This window comes from Metarhizium brunneum, chromosome 3 (genome assembly GCF_013426205.1).
Source record: "Metarhizium brunneum chromosome 3, complete sequence".
Taxonomy (NCBI): domain Eukaryota; kingdom Fungi; phylum Ascomycota; class Sordariomycetes; order Hypocreales; family Clavicipitaceae; genus Metarhizium; species Metarhizium brunneum.
The window spans coordinates 4,690,112-4,710,100 of NC_089424.1; the positions used below are offsets into that span (position 1 = coordinate 4,690,112).

General features: G+C 38.9%; 3 protein-coding genes across 3 annotated transcripts; 2 read left to right on the forward strand and 1 right to left on the reverse strand.

Annotated features, from left to right (window-relative positions):
* Positions 1–637: 637 nt before the first annotated feature.
* On the reverse strand, positions 638–2,017 carry SMPD3 (Sphingomyelinase D; the record flags this gene model as incomplete). Its single annotated transcript, XM_014683829.2, has 1 exon — positions 638–2,017. The coding sequence occupies one exon, from the start codon at positions 2,015–2,017 to the stop codon at positions 638–640; it is 1,380 nt and encodes a 459-aa protein (XP_014539315.2).
* Positions 2,018–3,248: 1,231 nt separating this feature from the next.
* Positions 3,249–4,097, forward strand: G6M90_00g066590 (uncharacterized protein; the record flags this gene model as incomplete). Its single annotated transcript, XM_014683830.1, has 1 exon — positions 3,249–4,097. One exon carries the CDS (start codon positions 3,249–3,251, stop codon positions 4,095–4,097), a length of 849 nt encoding a protein of 282 aa, XP_014539316.1.
* Positions 4,098–11,675: 7,578 nt separating this feature from the next.
* RIM9 (pH-response regulator protein palI/RIM9) lies at positions 11,676–17,157 on the forward strand (the record flags this gene model as incomplete). Its single annotated transcript, XM_014683831.2, has 7 exons — positions 11,676–11,750; positions 11,808–11,999; positions 12,056–12,135; positions 12,199–12,677; positions 15,441–15,614; positions 15,695–16,916; positions 16,983–17,157. The coding sequence occupies 7 exons, from the start codon at positions 11,676–11,678 to the stop codon at positions 17,155–17,157; spliced, it is 2,397 nt and encodes a 798-aa protein (XP_014539317.2).
* Between the last annotated feature and the right edge of the window lie 2,832 nt (positions 17,158–19,989).

The following is a 19,989-nucleotide window of genomic DNA, read 5'->3' on the forward strand; positions in this document are numbered from 1 at the left end:
GTCTGGCGAGACGGTAGCCGGTTCCAAAGATGCTCTAGGACTCGCCATTTCTTGCATGGGTGGAACACAGCAGCCGCTACATACGCAGTGGAGGTTGACTTGTCATAGTAATAGTTCAGCTTTTTCCATCCAAGCTTGATGTAAACCTTTAAAAGCCTTCTGGTCTTCGTATCCATGTTATCAAACAGATGAATCTCTTCCATAATCTAGTCATCATTCTCTTGGATATCTTCCCCTGAACAGCCAGCTCAAGGTGGTCAAGAAGCATCTCCACCACCTGAAAATACTTGTCGAAGCTCCCTGAGGTGGACCGTTTACCAGGAATGCCATCATCTTGGAGCTGCTTGGAAGCGATTCTAAGCGGCTAAAAAATCTTCCAAACGGCAGCAACAACTTTCCATTCCTAAAGGAAAGTTTTTCTTTCAAAATTACGGGCTTAACTTGTTCTTTTCCACCTTGGCTAACCCATTGTTCCTCGATGTTAGAGAGCATCCTGTTCAAAGCTGAACGTTTTAACAAAGCTCGCGATGCCATTGCTTCATCGGATTGCCAACGAGTACAGGGACCTGCAAAACGAAGAATAGAACCTGAAGCTGAACCTGAACATGAAACCATTCCATCTTTTTTGTGCTATTTACTACCAAGGGTTGTCATCTAAGTTAGCCAAGTATCGATGATTACTATTAGCCTTTAGCCAGTTATTGATGATTTGTAGAGCGTCCCGGGCTTCCTTCGTGTCTTCATAAAACGATGACATATGCCCATAAATCAGACCATCAACCCCAGCATGCATCAACTTGTTGACCTCGCTTCCATCGTTACGAGTAATTGTCCATCCAAAGACCTTGCCAAATAGCCCTGACATGACACCTAAGCGAATTTCAGGACAAATTTGGCCACTCGATGCACTCATGGCTTTGTCTTCACAGCTGCCAAAGTTGAGGGCCATTTGAAAAAGTCCCTTGGACCATACACGTTGAGCCGTATTTGTGGGACCTGAGGTGTTGAAAATTCTCTCTGCATATCTTGCACTGGTCCCGCTTAAGCCATCTATGCTGATTGCTTCGCTGGGGGTGAGATCCTCACGAACTACTCCGCTTGCACGGCCATTGATATCAGAGCCCGTAAAACCCCAGAGTATTTTGACACCAACGGGGGCGAGGATCTGGCGAGCCATGTCACGTAGAGCCTCGATATTGCAACCTGTTTCAAGCTGGCCGCAACGGTCCGGGTTTTTGAGGTCAAGCCATACAAAGCCAAGGTTCTTGCCGGCGCGGCGAGCATTTGCAGCAGCAATAAGGACATCTCTTATCCTATCACCTCTGCTAGGCAGGGTGCCGTCGTGGTCTGCCCACCAGCCCCTGTGGACCAGTTTCCAGGCATTGGCGTCTATTTCGACGGCATTTGCGCCATGCCTAAGGGCAACTTCTACGCCAGCCTTGTCTAGCACTCGATGCGCAATAGCGTAGAATGGCTGGGGATTACCATACTGCCTAAAGATTGGCGTAGATGAGCTTGTAGTACTGGAATAACCGGATTTGGAAGAAAATTGAATAGTGTTGTCGGTGTTAATAACGACTTGTGTTACTCGATTTGCATCTGTTTTCATTAATGTATGCTGTTTGAATCCCGTTGTACTCTCTAGTCTGTGGCCTCCCCGACCAGCAAAGATCCATTCAACGGTGTCGAAAAAGATCCTTCCATTCCCTGGGTTTGAATAGTAGTACCTGGTGCCCTCTGGGTTTTTCCAGGAAACTAGCCACCAATCATTGCCGGTTGCAAAGGCACCAGTGTGATACTCTACCCGGAGCATGTTGCCTGACCTGGTACCGGGCTGTATAACTTCCCAATATCCATGATGCTGATAAATGTCGCTGTATTTGTGGATGACTGTGGCTGCACGGATAGGTTGAGTTGTGTTATTGAGAATCTGGACATATGCTCTTCTCGTCGTTAATGCCACAGCGAGCTGCAACAACCCAAGGCAGCTGAGCAATTTAAAGCAAGCCGTACGCATTTCTGCTAAGGGAAATGGATTCGCTCGAATGCGGATATTTGCAAAGCATCGAATTTGTAATGTGCAGCTTCGCATGATATTATTTAAGCTGTTGTTGTTCTGGGCTCTAAACTGTCCTGCTTCTTACACACCAATAACACATTTTCGACCAGGCTCTAATGTATATATTCACGCAACATGTCCATTATAATCCGATATTGTGATAACTTGCGATTAGTATTGCATCCAAAACGCACCACCAGTCCCCACATAAGTGCTTTGTGTTACCTACTTCATGTTGCCCTCCTGATTGTAGCTTGATCCGCGTCGGATGATGTTGCTCATAGCTCGTTTTGGTGGTGCATGCGAGGACTTAACCAAGGTAGGGGTGTGGCACGCACACATGGATTTAGTACCTTTAAGTCCTACCCGTTGATCTTGGTGTAGGGGCCGACGGGAGCCACTAAAGCTCGTCGCCCTCTACCTGACGGAAAACACTGGGACATTAAAAAATATAGGGACAACGGCGGAATAAATACGATAAAAAAACGGTAACCAATTGTATTTTTGCGACATGACACTTGGCGGGAATCCCAATGGTGTTGACAGACATTAAAGATGCAGCTTTGTTGGCGTATGAGCTGCTGAAGGCTGCCCGCTAGAAAGCACTTCGCAACGTCCGTGACACTGCGAAAAATAGCCCAGAATACACCCGCAGTTGCTTTCCCAACACAAAGATCAATGGGTAGTATTTATTTTACACATACACACACACACACAATTCATTTTACTGTTGTTGATATACTCAGCTTGAGCTGTTAGCTTACAACCTACATAGGGGGGGTGGGGGGCTTCTCGGAGAATCTGAACGTGTTGTCGATACTTTGGATGCCCCATGTCTCACACTGCAGGTATCATCAAATGAATGCACCTTCAGATGTACTGTCATCTCTATTGATCGGCCTGGTTCCATCAAATGCAGTAAGACGGCACTTCGCAACTATTTCCATTAGTTCGGCCGTTCTGTGGGACTGGTGTACATCTCATGTCCGATGCGGGGATTTACTATGTGCAGTCATCAAGCAGTTGGCTGAGAACAGTTAAGGTGATGTAATCTCTTGAGGCTCCCGCAGCCCGGAAAATATCAGTATAAGTAGGCACTAGCAAGCGCATAGACAACTATTGTATTCATTATTACCTCAATCACTTTGCCTTCCCTGTCCTGCATGCCTTTCCCTTTCAGTTCTCCATAATGGCTTTAATCAACCTTTTTCTCGGTCTGCTAGTCATACCGCCCACTATTTTCGCCGCCGCTCCATACGGCAACGTGCTTGCCTCCGATGTTGCCAGGACATACATAGATGACATTGAGAAATACTTCAAAATCGCCCCCGATAATCCTCCCGCGTACAAGTTACGATACGTCACGGAACCAACATGCTTTGCGTATTGGGGCAGCTGTGATACAACCTACTTCCATCTCAAAAATACCTTCGTTAATGGCACTGCTAAGGCTTTCTATGTTCCATACACGGAGTATGAGAATGCCAATGTATTCAGTGAAAAGAGTCAGATGACTATAACCCAGTCCACAGCTATTGTACTTGGTACCTCCAAGGGATGGAATGCTGCCGCAAAGTGGACCGTATCCGGGGATGCCAGAGGACAAAAAGCCGCCTTAGAGGTTTCTGGGGGTTATTCCAGCACGACCACAGGTACCACAACTACAACTAAAACCGTCTCCACCCATGCAGAGTGTAGATATGGTTATATCTGCGAAATTCAGACCTGGACTTTCCACGTCCTGATTGATGGAATGTGCAAGACCAGGCCATATCTCAATTGTGGTAGTGAGAAGGATGCCTGCAAAAGAAGGGATCGGATTCGTTGCAAACAGCAACGAACATATATCGACAAGTTTTGCAACCATCATAGACTATCTACAATGACTCCCTGCTCTGCATCAATGGTAGTTCGGAATGCGGCGGGTGAGCCTTTTACTACACTGGCTCTTGTTTCTAGCAGAATCAACTCAGATGGCATCCCTGCTACGGCCAAAAGGGACAATCTTGAGGACCTTATAGTCGAAATCCTCAACTAAGGCTTTACTCGAAACGATACAAAACATTAAGCCTAAACCTTCCCATAGCATCTCTAGGTTGCTGTCGCGTTATGAGACTTATGTTAACTAAGCTTCTTTTTATAAAAACTGTTATTCTTCTTCTTGTTCCTCTTTTCCCTCCAGTGTCTGCCGTAGCGGGGCCGTTCCGACTTTTGAGCCAATCACCACCGTACATCTAATCTACCCTTATTCAAATCACTCTTGTAACGGCCCTATTCCCGCCTAATATTCCCTATACTTTATAAGACATGTCTTAAATCCCTTAAAATAAGGCTTATTCCCAGATTATCTTATATAATTAATTATATTATATTACTATCCTGGGCTTGTTAGGCTTGCACACATTTAAGTAAAGTAAAGCGGTAAGACTAAAACTAGAGTATACTACTATACCTATATAAGTTCTCTTTCTTTTTTCCTTTTACCCTTTTTAAACAGTATTAAACCTATCTGACACTATAAGTAGACCTTATAGTCTATAATTTATACCCCAGATATACCAGCAATTATAGCTAGAAGAAGTATAATATATTATATTACTTAGCCTTTATATAAATTAGCTAAAATTAGCTATTATTTATATAAAATATAGCTTTACCTTAAAGGCCAATAGTAACTATATATCTTAGCACCTTAAGGAGATATATAGCTTTTTAAAAGCCTAAACAAGCTAATTAACTCGCTACAGCTCCCAGATCCTCGCCAGCTGCCGCCTAGGCAGGAGAGCTGTTCGCAGCACCTACACTTAGCTTTGCAGAGAGGTGCTGCCTGCTCCTACTGTCGCTGACCACGCATCGGCGGTACCTAGAAGGCGTCCATCGTGTAGTTGAGAATCAACGCACTCCTTTCATCTGTGTTCCGCTGTGACGTTCAGCAGTGCTGAGATTATTGTACTGAACAGGGGTGCTTGACCTACCTGCTGTTGCTTAACCTAAATTATCTACTCGTGCCACGCTCCTACTCTTTTGGTTCCGTCTTCGCCTACACCCTTAGAGAGGGTGCTGACTACCAAAATGACCTACCTACCAAACCAAGCTATTTTTTAATACTTAGTCTATTTAACCCCTATATAAATACCTTTTATAATCTTTTATATTAATTATATATAATAATTTTAATATATTATTAAATTACTTTTTTTTTAATTATTTTTATTATAATTTTAAACTATTTTTTAAGGTATTATAACTTTTTATAACTATTTATTTTATTATTTATTTCTTAGTTTTAAAAGTATTTTTATTAAATTATTTAATATTTATTAAATATTATAATAATTTTTTTTAATTATAATAACTTATTTTTTTTAATTTTATATTATTTTTAAAAATTCTTAGTTATTTTAATATAAATTAAGTTTTTTATAATTTAATAAAACTTAATTAATTAAATTAAAATTTTATATATAAACTAATTTATTTTAGTTTTTAAGGCTAATTATAATTTTTTTAAAGCTTTTTAAAAGTTATTAATTTTATTAATTACTTTTTTTAAGTATTATATTATATATAAAGTATTAAATAATAATTTAGGTTTTCGGCGTAACTTAGCGTGAGTTATAGCCGTAAAGTCACGATAATATATAAGGTTTAACTATATAATAGTAATTAAAGCTATTATAAGGTAGCTATAACTAGCAAGCTATAATATAATACTAATTATATTAGTATATTTAATATATTATAATATATAAATAATTTATTTTTCTAGTTTCTTATTATTTTTAGCCTAATATAACTTAATATTATTTTAGATTTTATGCTTATATAATATTAGTATTATATATATAATTTTATTTAATTATAAAGCAAATTAACTAAATATTAATATTAGTATTAAATAATAATAATAATAAATTATTTAATAATAAAATTATTATTTTTTAAAATAAAATTAAGTATAATACTTATATTTAATTAAAAATTAATTATAAATTTTATAATATAATATTAATTTTCTTAAATATAAATTAAATAATAAAAACCTTAAAAGCTTATTATTATATTAATTTAATTATAATTAAAAATTTTAACTTAATAATATAAAAGTAATTATTTTATATAAAAATATTTAATACTTTTATATAATAATACTTTAATAATTAAAAAATAATAATATTTAATAATTAAAAAATATATATAAAATATAAAAATAAATTAAATAATATAATATTATAATTTTAATATACCCTTTATAATAAGAGGGAAAACTATAATATAAAGCTACTTTTTATTAATTAACTTTATAATATTTTTTTTAATTTTTCCTCTTATTTCTTTTTTTTTTTTATTTTTTTAGTTATTTTATTAAATTTATTAATTTTTTTAATATTTTTAACTTTTAATAATATATTTTTTTTCTTATTAATATTTTTTATAATAATAGCCTTTTTATTACTTTTTTAGGCTTATTAGCTTTAATCTTTAAAGTTATAATAAGTAACTTACTTATATTAGGCTTATTATCTTTTTTAGTACTAGTTATAATTATAGTTATTAACTATTAATTAAGTCTAATATTAATAAGAAGCTATAATACTTTAGGGAGTAATATAAAGCCAGAAACCTATAAATAGCTATATTATTTATAAAGTAATTTATTTAAATTAGGTATATAAAAGTAAAATAAGGTAATTATAAGAAAAATAATAAGCTTTATAAAAGTTAGGTATAAACTTTATTAATTTATATTATATTAAATTACTCTAAGTTTTTTAGGATATAACTTATATAATTATAAGTTATTATTATTATTATATATATTTTTAATATATAAAGTTATAGGCTTTTACTAGTATATAAGATTATAAATCACCTTTTAAGCTAATAAATTTAATATATTATAATATATATATTATTTTTTTAATTATATATTATTACTTAATTAGCTAGGTATAGCTATTAATTATATTACTAGTAGGTCCTGGTAATTAACTAGCCTTTTTTTTTTATTTTTTTATTATAATTTAATTTTAATAATTTTAATATATCAAATAAATTTATCTGTTAGGTCAGGATTTTCAGCCTTATAGCAGCTATCCCTTTTGCTGTGAAGGGCTTCTAATCCGGTATTAGTTGTGTTACCCTTTAAGCCTTATTAGCTTTTAACCCCTAAAAGTTATAATAAGTAACTTACTTGTGTTAGGCTTCGCGTTAGGTAGCTTAGTACCTTTAAAGCCTATATTATTATTAGTAAGCTAGTCTAGTTAATCTTATTTTATAAAAGCTTATATTAATAAGTATATACTTTATATATAATAGTTTATAAATAGCTATAATAGATATTAGTAAGTAAGTAGTTATAGTACTTATAAGAAATATATATATATAAGAGTAGTAACTCACGATTAGTTATATTATTATAGTAGGGTTTTAATAATAAAAAAATAACTTAGATAAAAAGAAATAAAACTAACTTAAAATATAAGCAAAACTATATAAATATATTATATATATAAGTATTTTAGGTTTTTAGTATAACTTAGCGTAAGTTATAAGTATAAAGTTAATTTACCTTTATAATAATAATAGCTAAGGCTATTATAAAATAGCCTTAATTAGCGGCTATAATATAGTACTAATTATACTAGTATATCTAATATATTATAATATATATATAAATAGTTTACTTTTCTAGTTTTTTATTATTTTTAGCCTAATATAATATAATATTATTTTAGATTTTATACTTATATAATACTTATATTATATATATAATTTTATTTAATTATAAAGTAAATCAATTATAAATTAATATTAAATAAATTTTATAATATAATATAAGTTATAATTATTAATTATTAAAAGCTTATATTATTTTATTATTTTTTATATAATATATTTATTAAAATATTTTAATTATTTAAAATTTAATTTATTATTAATAAATTTTAAAGTAAATATAATAATTATAATATTATTATAAAGCTTTAATATATAATAAAAAATACTTTAATAAATTATTTTTATAAAAATTAAAAATATAAAAATATATAAATTACTTATAAAAATAATTTTAATTATAATAATAAACTTTTAATTAATAAGTATATTAAAATATAATATTTTAAGCTATTTAATAATTATTATTTAGCTTCTTCTTATATTAATATAAAATCTAATTTTATTTATATTTTAAATATTAGATTTTATAATATTATAATTTATAATATAATTATATAATTACTTAAAATAAATAATTATATTTTTAATTATTTTAATATTTTAATAATTAACTTTTTAAATTTATTATAATAATATAAAATACTTATAATACTTAATAAAATAATTAATTTAATATTAATTAATAATTAATAAATTATAATATAAAATTAATAAAAATTATTTATATAAAATTATTATAACCTAGTTATAAGCTGCAGCGAAGGTCACAAGATAAGCCGGCTATATAAGCTACCTAGTAGCTTAAGTATAATAAGTAATAGATTAATAGTTAAAATAGGCTGCTAATAAGAAAAAGTTTATTAATTATTTAATAAACTTTAAATAAACTAATAATATATATATAATTATAATTTATTAAAACTTTAATAAATAAAAGGTAAATATTATAATATATAAAAACCCTTAAATTTACTTTATAAATAAACTTTAATTTTTTAGCTTTTAATAATAATTATTATATTAACTTAAGCTTTACTTATAACTTTTTAACTTTAATTATTTAATTATAATTTATAACCTATTATTAATATAATACCTAACTACTTAAATTAACTACTTTAGCTGCTTTGCTAATATAAACTATAACTAGTTTATCCCTTAGAAACCTTAGCCGTTATAAAAATTAAATTTAATATATTTTTAATAAAATTTTTTTAAATAAAAAAATTTATTTTATTTAAATAATTAATATATTTATATAATATAATTTTTTTAGATTTCAATAGCTTTATATTATTTATATAATAATTACTTTTAAGTAAAATACTTAAAATTTAATAATTTAATTAATATTATAAAATATTAAATTTTTTAATTATAAACTTTTTTTTAATAATTAAATTTACTTTAAAATATTAAATAATTTTATTAATATATTTTTTAATTATTAAATTAATAAAATTTATTATAATAATTAAAAAATATATAATAAAAATAATAATTTTTAAAAAATAACTTAATTTAATAAGTAAATTATTTTAATAATTAGTATTCTTTTTAAAAGTATAAGCAAAAATAGAACTAAAAGAGTAGGGGCGTAGCACAAGTACTTAAAAACAAATATACTATTGCTGGGTTTATCGACGGGTGCAAAGGTACCGGTACATTTTAGCATAGTAGATATACTGACATTTAAAGTAGATCTACTTCTTTCAAATTTCCCGCCATCTATCTACATTTCGTCCATCTACCAAACCGCCAAGTTGATAGATAGATGACCCCCACATGACACCTTGGTAGATAATATCAGTAGATAGATTCCCCACACGGTGTAAAACCTCGTCTGCTACTTGCCCAGCGAAAAGATATATGGGGTAGACTAAGTGGCTCAATGCATGGCTACGTGTTAGAAATACGGTGGCATCAGTCACGGGGATACCACTATTGGGTTTCAAAATTAGTTAGTTATTCCTTGTTCTCCCCTGTTTTAGAACTCTCTTCTAGCAGGTTCTTTCAATAACAATTACTTCCTTTCGTCCGAGACTTTACCCCTCAAAATGGCGTTTGTCTGCTATCTTTGTCTATTCACAACAGTTATGATGATAATTAGAAATTACACCAAGATCTTCTTGTTTAATCAATAAAGATGACCTTATCTATTATTTTAAGGGCATCTAATCTTTGTTGTTCTAAGCCGTACAGTTGGTGACTGGGCACAGTGTTATTTAACGCTCGCACGATGCAATCTGACAACTGTCTGAAGTGGACCCAATCCCAAAGTTACTCGCGGGGAGTGCATAATTTCACTGAAGGAGCCACACGAGAGAGTTGTGAAACTGGTTCGAACTTTTTTCTAATTTTACTTGATTTTCAAGGATCATATCAAAAATTAGAAAAAAATTTCTTGTATACTGCAAAGTTTGCTATTCTCCGAACCACGGGTCGACGTCGACCACTCCCAGCAATGCCCTGTTTGAGGTCCTAACTCAATCAAGAGGATGAGTTATGGATTTGATACGCCACCCTGCAAAGCTTATTTACAAGTCTTGCAGCAATGGAATGTAACGGGCGTGGCCCGGATGACGCGAAGTCCACAGATTTTACCAGCACATGAGGGCACTACCCTCTCAAGAACAGCAAAACGCCTTGTTAACTTCTCAATCTTGTGGTAGTGCCGCCTTTTTGAAAACTCGAAAGCTCAACAACCGTTTTTATGGCAGGGATGGATCTACTGGGCTGTTTCGTCGCGATCTATTCCCAGCCCGTGCCATGTCCCCATCTATAGATCTCGCAAGCTTCACCACTTGGGGGCACCAAAGTGGGGTGGATTGTGGAGCGATCGAGAGCTAGGCAAGGGGCAACCGCCGACTGGAGCTCAATGCTAGCTCTAAGCTCGGCTCTATCTACGAAGAGCACGACATATCAGCTGTAAATGATGTCTAGTTGAAACCCGCCATCCAGCGGTTCGGCAACTCATCGGAAATAGTATTTGATATTGCCCTCCTCGGCAGGGATGACCACGTGAATGGCGCCATGTCGAACAGACTGTAGCTGAATTGAATCCCACCCCTGTTAAATTGCTTTGGCATGGCTGCTGACGGTTAACATCGAATAGGAATTGCGCTTTCACTCCCTCCACACCTATATTCTCAATAGCCGAAGTCGAAGGGCCTTTTGAATGCATGCACACGTAACAACTGCGATCTCAAACAGGCCCGTGTAAGGTCTATTGCGCTATGCTAATTGTGTAGGTGTCCAGCTGCGCGTTTCCAGATGAGAAGGGCGAGAAGGGTGTGTGTCACGAGCGAATCCTGTTCGATTTCTGAAACCTATTCATCCTATCTTTGCATGCAGTCTGCAGTCATCTCGTCTAGGCCGTTAGATTAGTTAGATTAATTCGTTCAAGCATCTGGTCTAGCCATCCCGTCAGGTGCTTCTAAGTTCCCACTCTGGACTGTTTCAACTCGAATTAACAGAATTTTGGTCTCGAGGGCCTGAACTACCTTGTTCATCAGGCTCTAATCTAGTCTATAAATCATCACCGACCGGCTCATTTCCCTTTGTGGCATAAAAGATATTATCTAGCCTTGAAATTACCTTTTGTCGCATTACCCAACGTCCATGGAATACGTCTTCTCCTCAACTCATTCCAATTCCGCTTGACTAACGCGTTCAATTATTTATATATGCTTATAGCCCGGCTGGAAGTTTTGGTAAATGTTGGATAGGTGGGAACCAGGCCAGATATCCGTCATTACTTCCTCATGCATTACCAAGCGACCCATACCCTAGTGACATTTCTGTTTCATACAAGGCCACTATGTTCTATTCTTACGCATATATCTAGATATAACCATGCATCGTTGCTGCTGAAAATACTCCATTCACATCGTTCTCGACATTTCGCTTCAACTGTGATACAACACAGTGAACAATGGCGAAGCTTGGGCCGGACCAATATAACCCCGAGACTCGGTCTTTCCAGTGTGACTGGGAATCCTGCCATAAGGTCTGCACGTACTAAAAATACACAATACTGAATTGTCTTGTTGACCACAAACCTCAGAGCTTCAGGCGGCAGTCAGACTTGAAACGACACCTTTACACCCACACAAACGAAAGACCCTACGTGTGTTCAACACCCGGCTGTGGCAAGGGCTTCATTCAGCGTAGTGCTCTAACTGTCCACGTACGAACACACACGGGCGAGAAGCCTTATCAGTGCGAGTTCACTGAATGTGGAAAGCGTTTCTCTGATGTAAGTTGAAGACAATATCTCCGGAGATCTTTGTTATTTTCTGAGCCTTAACATAGTCATCATCTTTTTCTCGTCACCGACGTGTGCATACCAGCAAGCAGTCCTATACAGATGGCAGCAATAACAGTTTAAAGAGGTAATATCATAAATGACAAATTATACTGATTTTGAGACAGTCTCGATTCTGACAAGAAAATAGCCCTTGTGTCAGGACTCCAATGGCCAGATATCCGCGATCTCTGCCGCGTGACCATCACCCTAGCAATGCTTTTGATGCTTGCACCTTAATTTTAGACAGCGGCGAATCCTCCTCTATGACAGATCATAAGATGAATTTCCACGTGCAGAGCGTTCTGACTCGCTCTTCCTTGGTTTCTAGCAGTCAAATGCTGTCATCTCCCGCATTTGACGACTATGGTGGATACCTATATCCATATGGCCAAATCCAGCAGAAAAGCAACCTTCAGAACACGCCTACAGAGCCGCCTCAATACCACGCTCAGAAGGCTAGGATGCAGATGTTCCATCACCCGAGCAGCATGTCTCAGCAAATCTACTGTGTTGATGGTGAGGATAATGCGGAGATGGCCATAATGAACACGAGCGTACCTCTAATATATCCTTCACCTCGACAACTAGCAGGGCTACCAGCAATGGACGTGCCCACTGTTACTGAGGGTAGGGCTAGAATAATTAGTCAAACTATATATCCGTAACAACACACATGCGTGGACGAGTCATGCTCTGCGTCCATTTGCAGCTCATAAGTGCTTACTACCTCAGTTGGGTTGCAAAGAAACAGGCCTCCCTGCAAAGATATCTAGAATATTTCAATGGCTCGACAAAAGCATTTCTAAACTATCGCTAGTTATCAATTGTTACGGGCTACACCCAACATAAGAGACCTGGTGGTGTCGGATAATGCCTCTGTAGACTAAAGTCGCAGAGCTTGGTGTAATTGCTGGATATCATAGTGTCAGCTAAAATAACTAAACTTAGCCGAAAGTCAAATTCGGACAAAAGGAAGTTTTTGGTATTAAGCAAAGGGCTGCAGACGGAGTCTGCAGCACAACAACGATCAACAACAATAATTTTGTGAAGAAGCTTAGTTAATGAGTCTGATAACGTGACAGGTGGAGTCCTGACCTACCGGATAATGCCGCTGTAGACAAGACAAGACTGAACCTAGCAGGGAAAAAATTCGGCAGAAGGGAAATTTCTCGATGGTGAAGAAGCCTTGTCAACAGAGAGTCTCCTAACGTCGCATGACCAGCATTGCCACCCCTTTGAAAGGCCCAGTTACTCGTTGAAGACAAACAACCATCGTCATCCTGCTGCCTGCCAGGAAGCAGTATTACAACAAGTATTTAGTTTCGTATTATTCCACTCGTTATGTAGAAAACCAAGAGTCTCTCAATTTGTCCAAGCTGTCCCATACAATCGTGTGTTCCACACATGCTGTGGGTGCGACACGAAATGGGGTGGGAGCAGATGCCAATACCATCAGGAGATGAGTTGTCGGCAAGACAAGGCATGGCTGGGACTACCGCCGATCTAAGAAGTGAACATGCACTCGGCAGTCTACCAGGAAGGGACACAATGACTTGGCAGGGGTCAGGTAGGGCCAGCACTATAGGCCTTGCAAGGCGGTTGTTCAGCTCTGAGCTGGCAAATTAAGGTACAAATGGATCTGTGATGAACAAAAGTGTCATCAAGAAAAGACTGTCTCAGACATACTCTTGCTACAATGCATATATCTCTCATGTGACGATTGTGTACAAGACCAAATTTGATGTTGTTGATTTGCTGATGTATTGGAGCGGCACGACTCTTCTACTGGCACACGTTAGTCGGGATGTGGGTGAGGCTGGGGCCCCGAATGGAGTACCAGCCTAGCCAAGAGCTCGCGCACAGCCAATGTTCATTAATGGGTTGGTGTGCCACTAATGCCACTAAAGCAGCGCTGAGTATCGAATGCTCCGGGATAATCTCGTTTCAAGATACCGGGCTCACATGGATAAACGAGCAACGAGTTTCTGCTCATGATCGCCTTGCAGAGAGAATCATGCGCCAAACCACACTACGCAGCTGAAACCCCACAATGGGAATAAGCATCAATGCAACACAGATCTGCTTCGCCAGTTGTCTCATCGTGGTTGCTTTATGCCGATTTCATGCGGCCTGTTTGAAGGAAAATTAGGGGCTCTCGTGCTCAGACTCACGGCAACACATATAGTATTCAAAGTATTCGCCGTGCCACACAACTCAAATCTACTAAAAACACATTTCCCCCGACACCCTTAAAACAGTCACCCGCTGTCATTAAATTATCAACGCCCGAGATTCCATGCCAGCATGACTACAGGTTCGATTCGACTCCCAACCGATGAGGAGCATATCTGCTTAGTTTCAGCGGCTAAATGTTGCCGACACAAGCGTACTGCATTGTTGGGGCCAGGTTCCATCGGGGCAAGCTATGCTCCACAAATAAAGCATAGTCGTGCTCGCAGGCACCTGAAATCGTACGTGAGGAACGGGTTTTAAAAGCCTTGGACTAATCAACGATCTAGGTCGGCCAACATGCACGAAGCCAGACCTTCAGGGGGCTGGCACGGACATCTCACGGTCCGTCCAGTGTCCGCGTCGCGAAAATAGTTACGGCTCGTACAACTAGTTAAGGCCCAGTTGATCAGGATGGCTGGTAAGTCTTATGAAGCCTCCTCCCTAAGGCACCGACAAAGTTGCCTATATACCATTTGATGCAGCTGCTGATTATTATCACAGTATGACGACGGGTATTCCTGCTTCATCTAGCTATTGTGTAGCCAAGGCCGGTGGCATTTCCGTCGTTGATTCGTGGGAACAGGAAGGACAGAAGATGGAAGGCGGTGTTGACAGAGAACTGTTGAATCTCGGCGGCAGGGCTATTTTACCTTTTTTTTGAAGCCAGGCACAGGCCGGGGGAGAGATGTATGTCACTCCAACATCCTCATCAGATACATGAACTGCTACAGGATATGGAGCATAAACAACAGGAGGTCAGTGCGCGGGTCCATTTCGCCGCAGGCTTTGGCATTCAAGAAACGGGAATCCTCGGCGATAGACCCTGACCAAGATAGCATGCTGCCGTTGCCACTGTCGCGTCGGAAACAAATGAGCGTGAAAAGTACGGCTGGGCCTTCAGTTAATGGCTTCAAAGGCATCGGTAAGGGCTATGCATTTATTTCTTCTTATCTCTCGCGGCAAAAACATCCGACTCTCTTCTCGTCTACCAGACCATTTCCGCGATACCGGCAATGCAATATAATTTGCTTAACACTGCCAATTATAGAAGCGTTCCAATAACCATGTACTGTTGTAACCCGGAGTGAGAGAAACGCAATCATTCAACAAGCATTTGCCAGTCGGCATACCCAGCCTCTCTCACCATGATACTGGCAGGAACATACTTGTCAATACTTTTGTTTGCAGCCTTCCTCTTGCTTCTTCTATCAGTACTTTCTACTCCCATTACCAAGTTTGTGGCACTCGGATCATTCCACGATGTCAAATATGGCGTCTTTGGCTACTGCCTGGGAGACAAATGCACCAATATTGCAGTAGGATATCCACGAGGTATGTTTCGTTATGGTAAAGTGCGGAGACCGGGTCATAATGCGACGCCTGTATACTGATATGGTGAATTTCACTTGCAGGTGGCGCATTGACTGATGGCACTCAAACATTTGATTCGCCTAGTTCCGTTCGCTACACTCTGTCAACTGCTTTATTCATTCACCCTATCGCAGCAATCCTCACTCTCGTCGTGCTTTGTCTGACCGTTAGTTCTCACTCACACGGTGCATCGCATTCGTTGAAATATCTTACTATCCTGTTCATCTTGACCTCAATCACTTTTGTGGCTTGTCTTGCTAGTTTGATCATAGATATGCTGGTTTTCTCTACTCATCTATCATGGGGTACTTACATAGTCTTGGTTGCGACCATAATTTTAGCTATCAGCGACTTTGGCTCATTTATCAGACTACGCACCATTATTGCCAGAAAATCTCACCAACAACGCACAGTACACAACGAAAACACGTCAGGCCGAGACTATGATAACAGAGACAGCGAGGCCAAGCCAGCTCCTGTAGTCGTCAGTCACCCAATGGTTCCTACAATAGGCGGAGGGGGCTCCAGAGATGAGCATCCAGTCTTTGTGACTTCTCATAGTCGGAAAAAGAATGACTCACCAACTGGTGAGAGGGCTTTCCCGGCACAACGAAGCGCTGGGGACAAGTTGGAAAAGGCAATGCACAGCAACATTACAGATGCGGGAAGCGCCGTTGCGACAGGCAAATCAACACAGCCGGAGGCACGAGTTCATTACGGAAACACTTCAAACGAATGCGGTACCAGCTATGAAGATTGCGGCAGGGAGATGAAGAGTTATAACCTTTCACTCGGTAGAGAGAAGCCCGGCAGGAGGGGGGAATGCGGTCCTCCAACCCGAACCTTTGAACTACAGGGTCCTTCCCCCTTCCCACCCCAAGGCCTCTCTGATATGCGCCCGGGCCAAAATGAGAGGAAACCTTCCAGCGGTGACCGCACACTGTCCGGAAATCCTCGGCTGTCACAACCTGCATTAGATCGCAAATCAACCGGATGCCGCGGTGACCTGGTTGTTGATGGGAATGGAGTTCCTCGGGCTGAGGCTACTCCTTTGGGGAGGCAAATCTCAGACGGTTTGCAGGCACCCGAGATGAATGCTATTCCTCCCGTTCCGCCCGCAGCAAATATCTACGAACTCTATGGTCAGTTCCCAAACGGCGATGTAGAGGTTGTCGCGTCTGTTGGCTGGCAACAAGGCCCCTCCATGATTGCTAGTAGGCGTGCGACGTTTTTGAGTGACGAAAACCAATACAGTATCGCCAAGTACGTTCATCATGTCGTCCAACTACATGTCGTCGTTCCTTCTATTCGCTAATGCTTGCCTGACAGGTTGCCACAATACATTCCTCCACGGATCCAGTGGGACGAAAATTCTGGAAGGGTCGCATCGAGAGCAGCCTCCCCAGCTGGGCATGATTCAGTAAGGTCAGGATCGTACAGTGGCTCTTTGGACTTCCTTCAGGACTTTCTTCATCCTGTCTTTTCGGGATGGATCTCCCGATAACTGTCCATCATATCCTAGCCTTGCAAATAGAACGCGCCGACCTATGAATTCGTGTTATGGCTCTTTCAAGACTCTTCCCAGCCAGCCACGATCCACCCGCATTCGCGCTCAATCACAATATTATATAGCCGCCCTTTATAAAAGAGGAGTGGAGGATACAATGATCTTAAAAGCCTACCACTCTGTGGGCCAAGCAGTTATAACAACCGTTACATTGACTATTTAGCTAGACTTTGTGGTCTCTTGCTGCGGGACTGTAATCCGGCTAGTAAGGATTTTGTGCAAGAAACCGACATATCCTATGCCGCTTATCTGGGGTAGGAATGTACGACCTTTGTCAGACGATTAAGGGTGACGAAAGATCGGGTATAATAGCACCGACGGTGCCAGTTGTATTGAATGAGAATTATCTGAGGAACAAGGATTCCATAAAGGGCTGCACGGGAACTTTATACACAAAAGGAATATTTGATGGTTTAGGCAGTAGCAGGTGCAGGATGCCACATGAGGTATGACCAAGGCAGGCCTGATATGCGACAGCCTTTTTGCCATTAGTTGTGAAAATGCTCCTGGGGCTTTAGATTATGCATAGATCACGGCCCAATAGGCATATATAAGATCTTATACGGCACCGGCACCGGCACCGACACCGTCCTAGTAGATGGTGTAGCACGAAACTTCGAGGACTTTTAGTGTAACTATACCGACAAACTTGACGGGCTGCAGACGGAATCTGCAGCACAACAACGAACAATACTGTAACAATCTTGTTAAACAAGCTTGATTAACAATGAGTCTCATAACGTGACATGTAGAGGAACACGTCACTGGCATCGCCCTAATACATAGTGCGGTATGACACTTCAGAGCTTCAAATGACTAATGAAGAACTTTCAGGTGACTCAAAGTGCAAACTGTACTCTAAACCAATGGTCCATGGTCTGTTGGTCTGGTTTGTACCTTCTGGATTGGGCTGACCGCCTAGTTAACTACGCTAACAGGCCTGACAGTCCAATTTCTCAGATAAATCCTATATTGCCACTCTACATTGGTTTATGCTATGCAGCTTGAGGGTAATCCTCCGAGTTCATAAATCAAGTATGTCACTACTAACGCTCTCGGTCTTCTGTGGCTTTGTTAAACCAATTGCGCAGCCAGAAAATACCGACTGAATAAGAATTATCTTGTCGATGTCAAAGCCGCCATCGTTGAACTGTACGATTCTAACTTTATTCGATGTTACTACTGTTGTAAACTCAAGCAGAAAACCCAACTTGCCGCGCAGGAATTGCTACTCCGGCTAGACCATTTGATGCAAAGCTGGCTGGTTGAGAGGTAGTTTTATCGCATGATCTTGACCACTGACTACATCATTATTTTCACGCTTCATGGTGCCTTGACTTGAATTGTTACCTGCACTGCTGTAAATTGTATTTACCAGTGCCACATAATCACTAACCAACTAGTCAGTGTATTAGCCAACTTTATGTTTCGTGTAGCCATCCTTAGGAGTACACTTGGCTTTTCTCTTCTCTCGGCTGGAACGACCCTTGTACAGCACCCCCTTTGTTGAATTAACAGCAGCCGCTATGCTTGCGAGGATGGACCCAAAAGACTTCGACAAATTTCTAGCCAGTATCTCATTTTTGCCTCCTTTATAAATTGACGCTTGTTTTCCGGATACTCCAACTCAAAGAACGCAAATATCTGCATTTCTTTTTTGGTCATGCAGTACTGGCCGCGGTGCTCAATTTTATTCCAGATGTGGTCACTGAGGGGGCGGAGGACGGCCTCGACAACCCATCTGCCTGCTGGTCCTAGATCCTCACTTGCTATACGGAATGCGTCCATGGCTTGATCGGGAATGTCCACAGAGTCAGAATCGAAATAAAGCTTAAGCCCTGGCCATACTGGGGCTCTGTCAGAGATCTCTGAAGTCTGGTTGATCCAAGATTGTGCTGGGCTAGACTCCATCGCCGCCATCACTCTGACGCCTCCGGGGTTGTCGATAGTTGCTTTGAACAATGTATTGGCGCAAGGGCTCAAGGTTCAGGATGTGATATAAAATCTTAAGATGTGTGGTAAGGAAGTCTAAAAGAGCCATCCATAATGTGCATTGCCAAAGAAAGGGTTTTTGCTCGTGTATTTCTAGCTCGGTGAAGGCCGGTGCATTTTTCGCCGAACAAGATAATGCTACTATTGGCAGGGCCGTTTACTCTACTACGCACGGGCGTAACTTGTCAAACAAACCAGTGCAAGCATTGGATTCATGCATGATGGGCTGATGGTTGAGGCCTGTTCAGCGAGCAACATTTTATCAACTGACATATGTAACTAGATCCATAAATCTAACACAACCACGGTTAGATAAAAATGCAAATAGCCATGGGGGCTATTCAGACCTTACACGATCAAACTTCCTGCGGCCGAGGCGGAATCAATGGTTGTTTTACGTTTCGGGCCGTAGGCATGATCGTCGTTGTGCCAGCATCTAAATTGGCCTTTTCGAAACGAGGTTGTGGATCGATGTTCGCTGCTTGTATTGCAGGTGTTGAATCGCACTGTGTGTTGCTGCCTTTAGGCTGCAGGATTCTGATGATCCCTAATTAGTTCGCTATAAGAAGATGGATCGGCGTCTGAATTTCAGTCTTTGGATCTCTAGAATTATATTGGAAATCGTACAGGAAATATTCTTACAAGAATCTGTTGCCTTTTGATGGAAATTCACTTTTTATCAGACAGACCTTGCTGTTCAAGCATTACTATTGATTGGTCCGCTGTCCTTTGAGTACTGCAAGGGGCATCTCTTCTCCACATGGCACTTCTCAAATT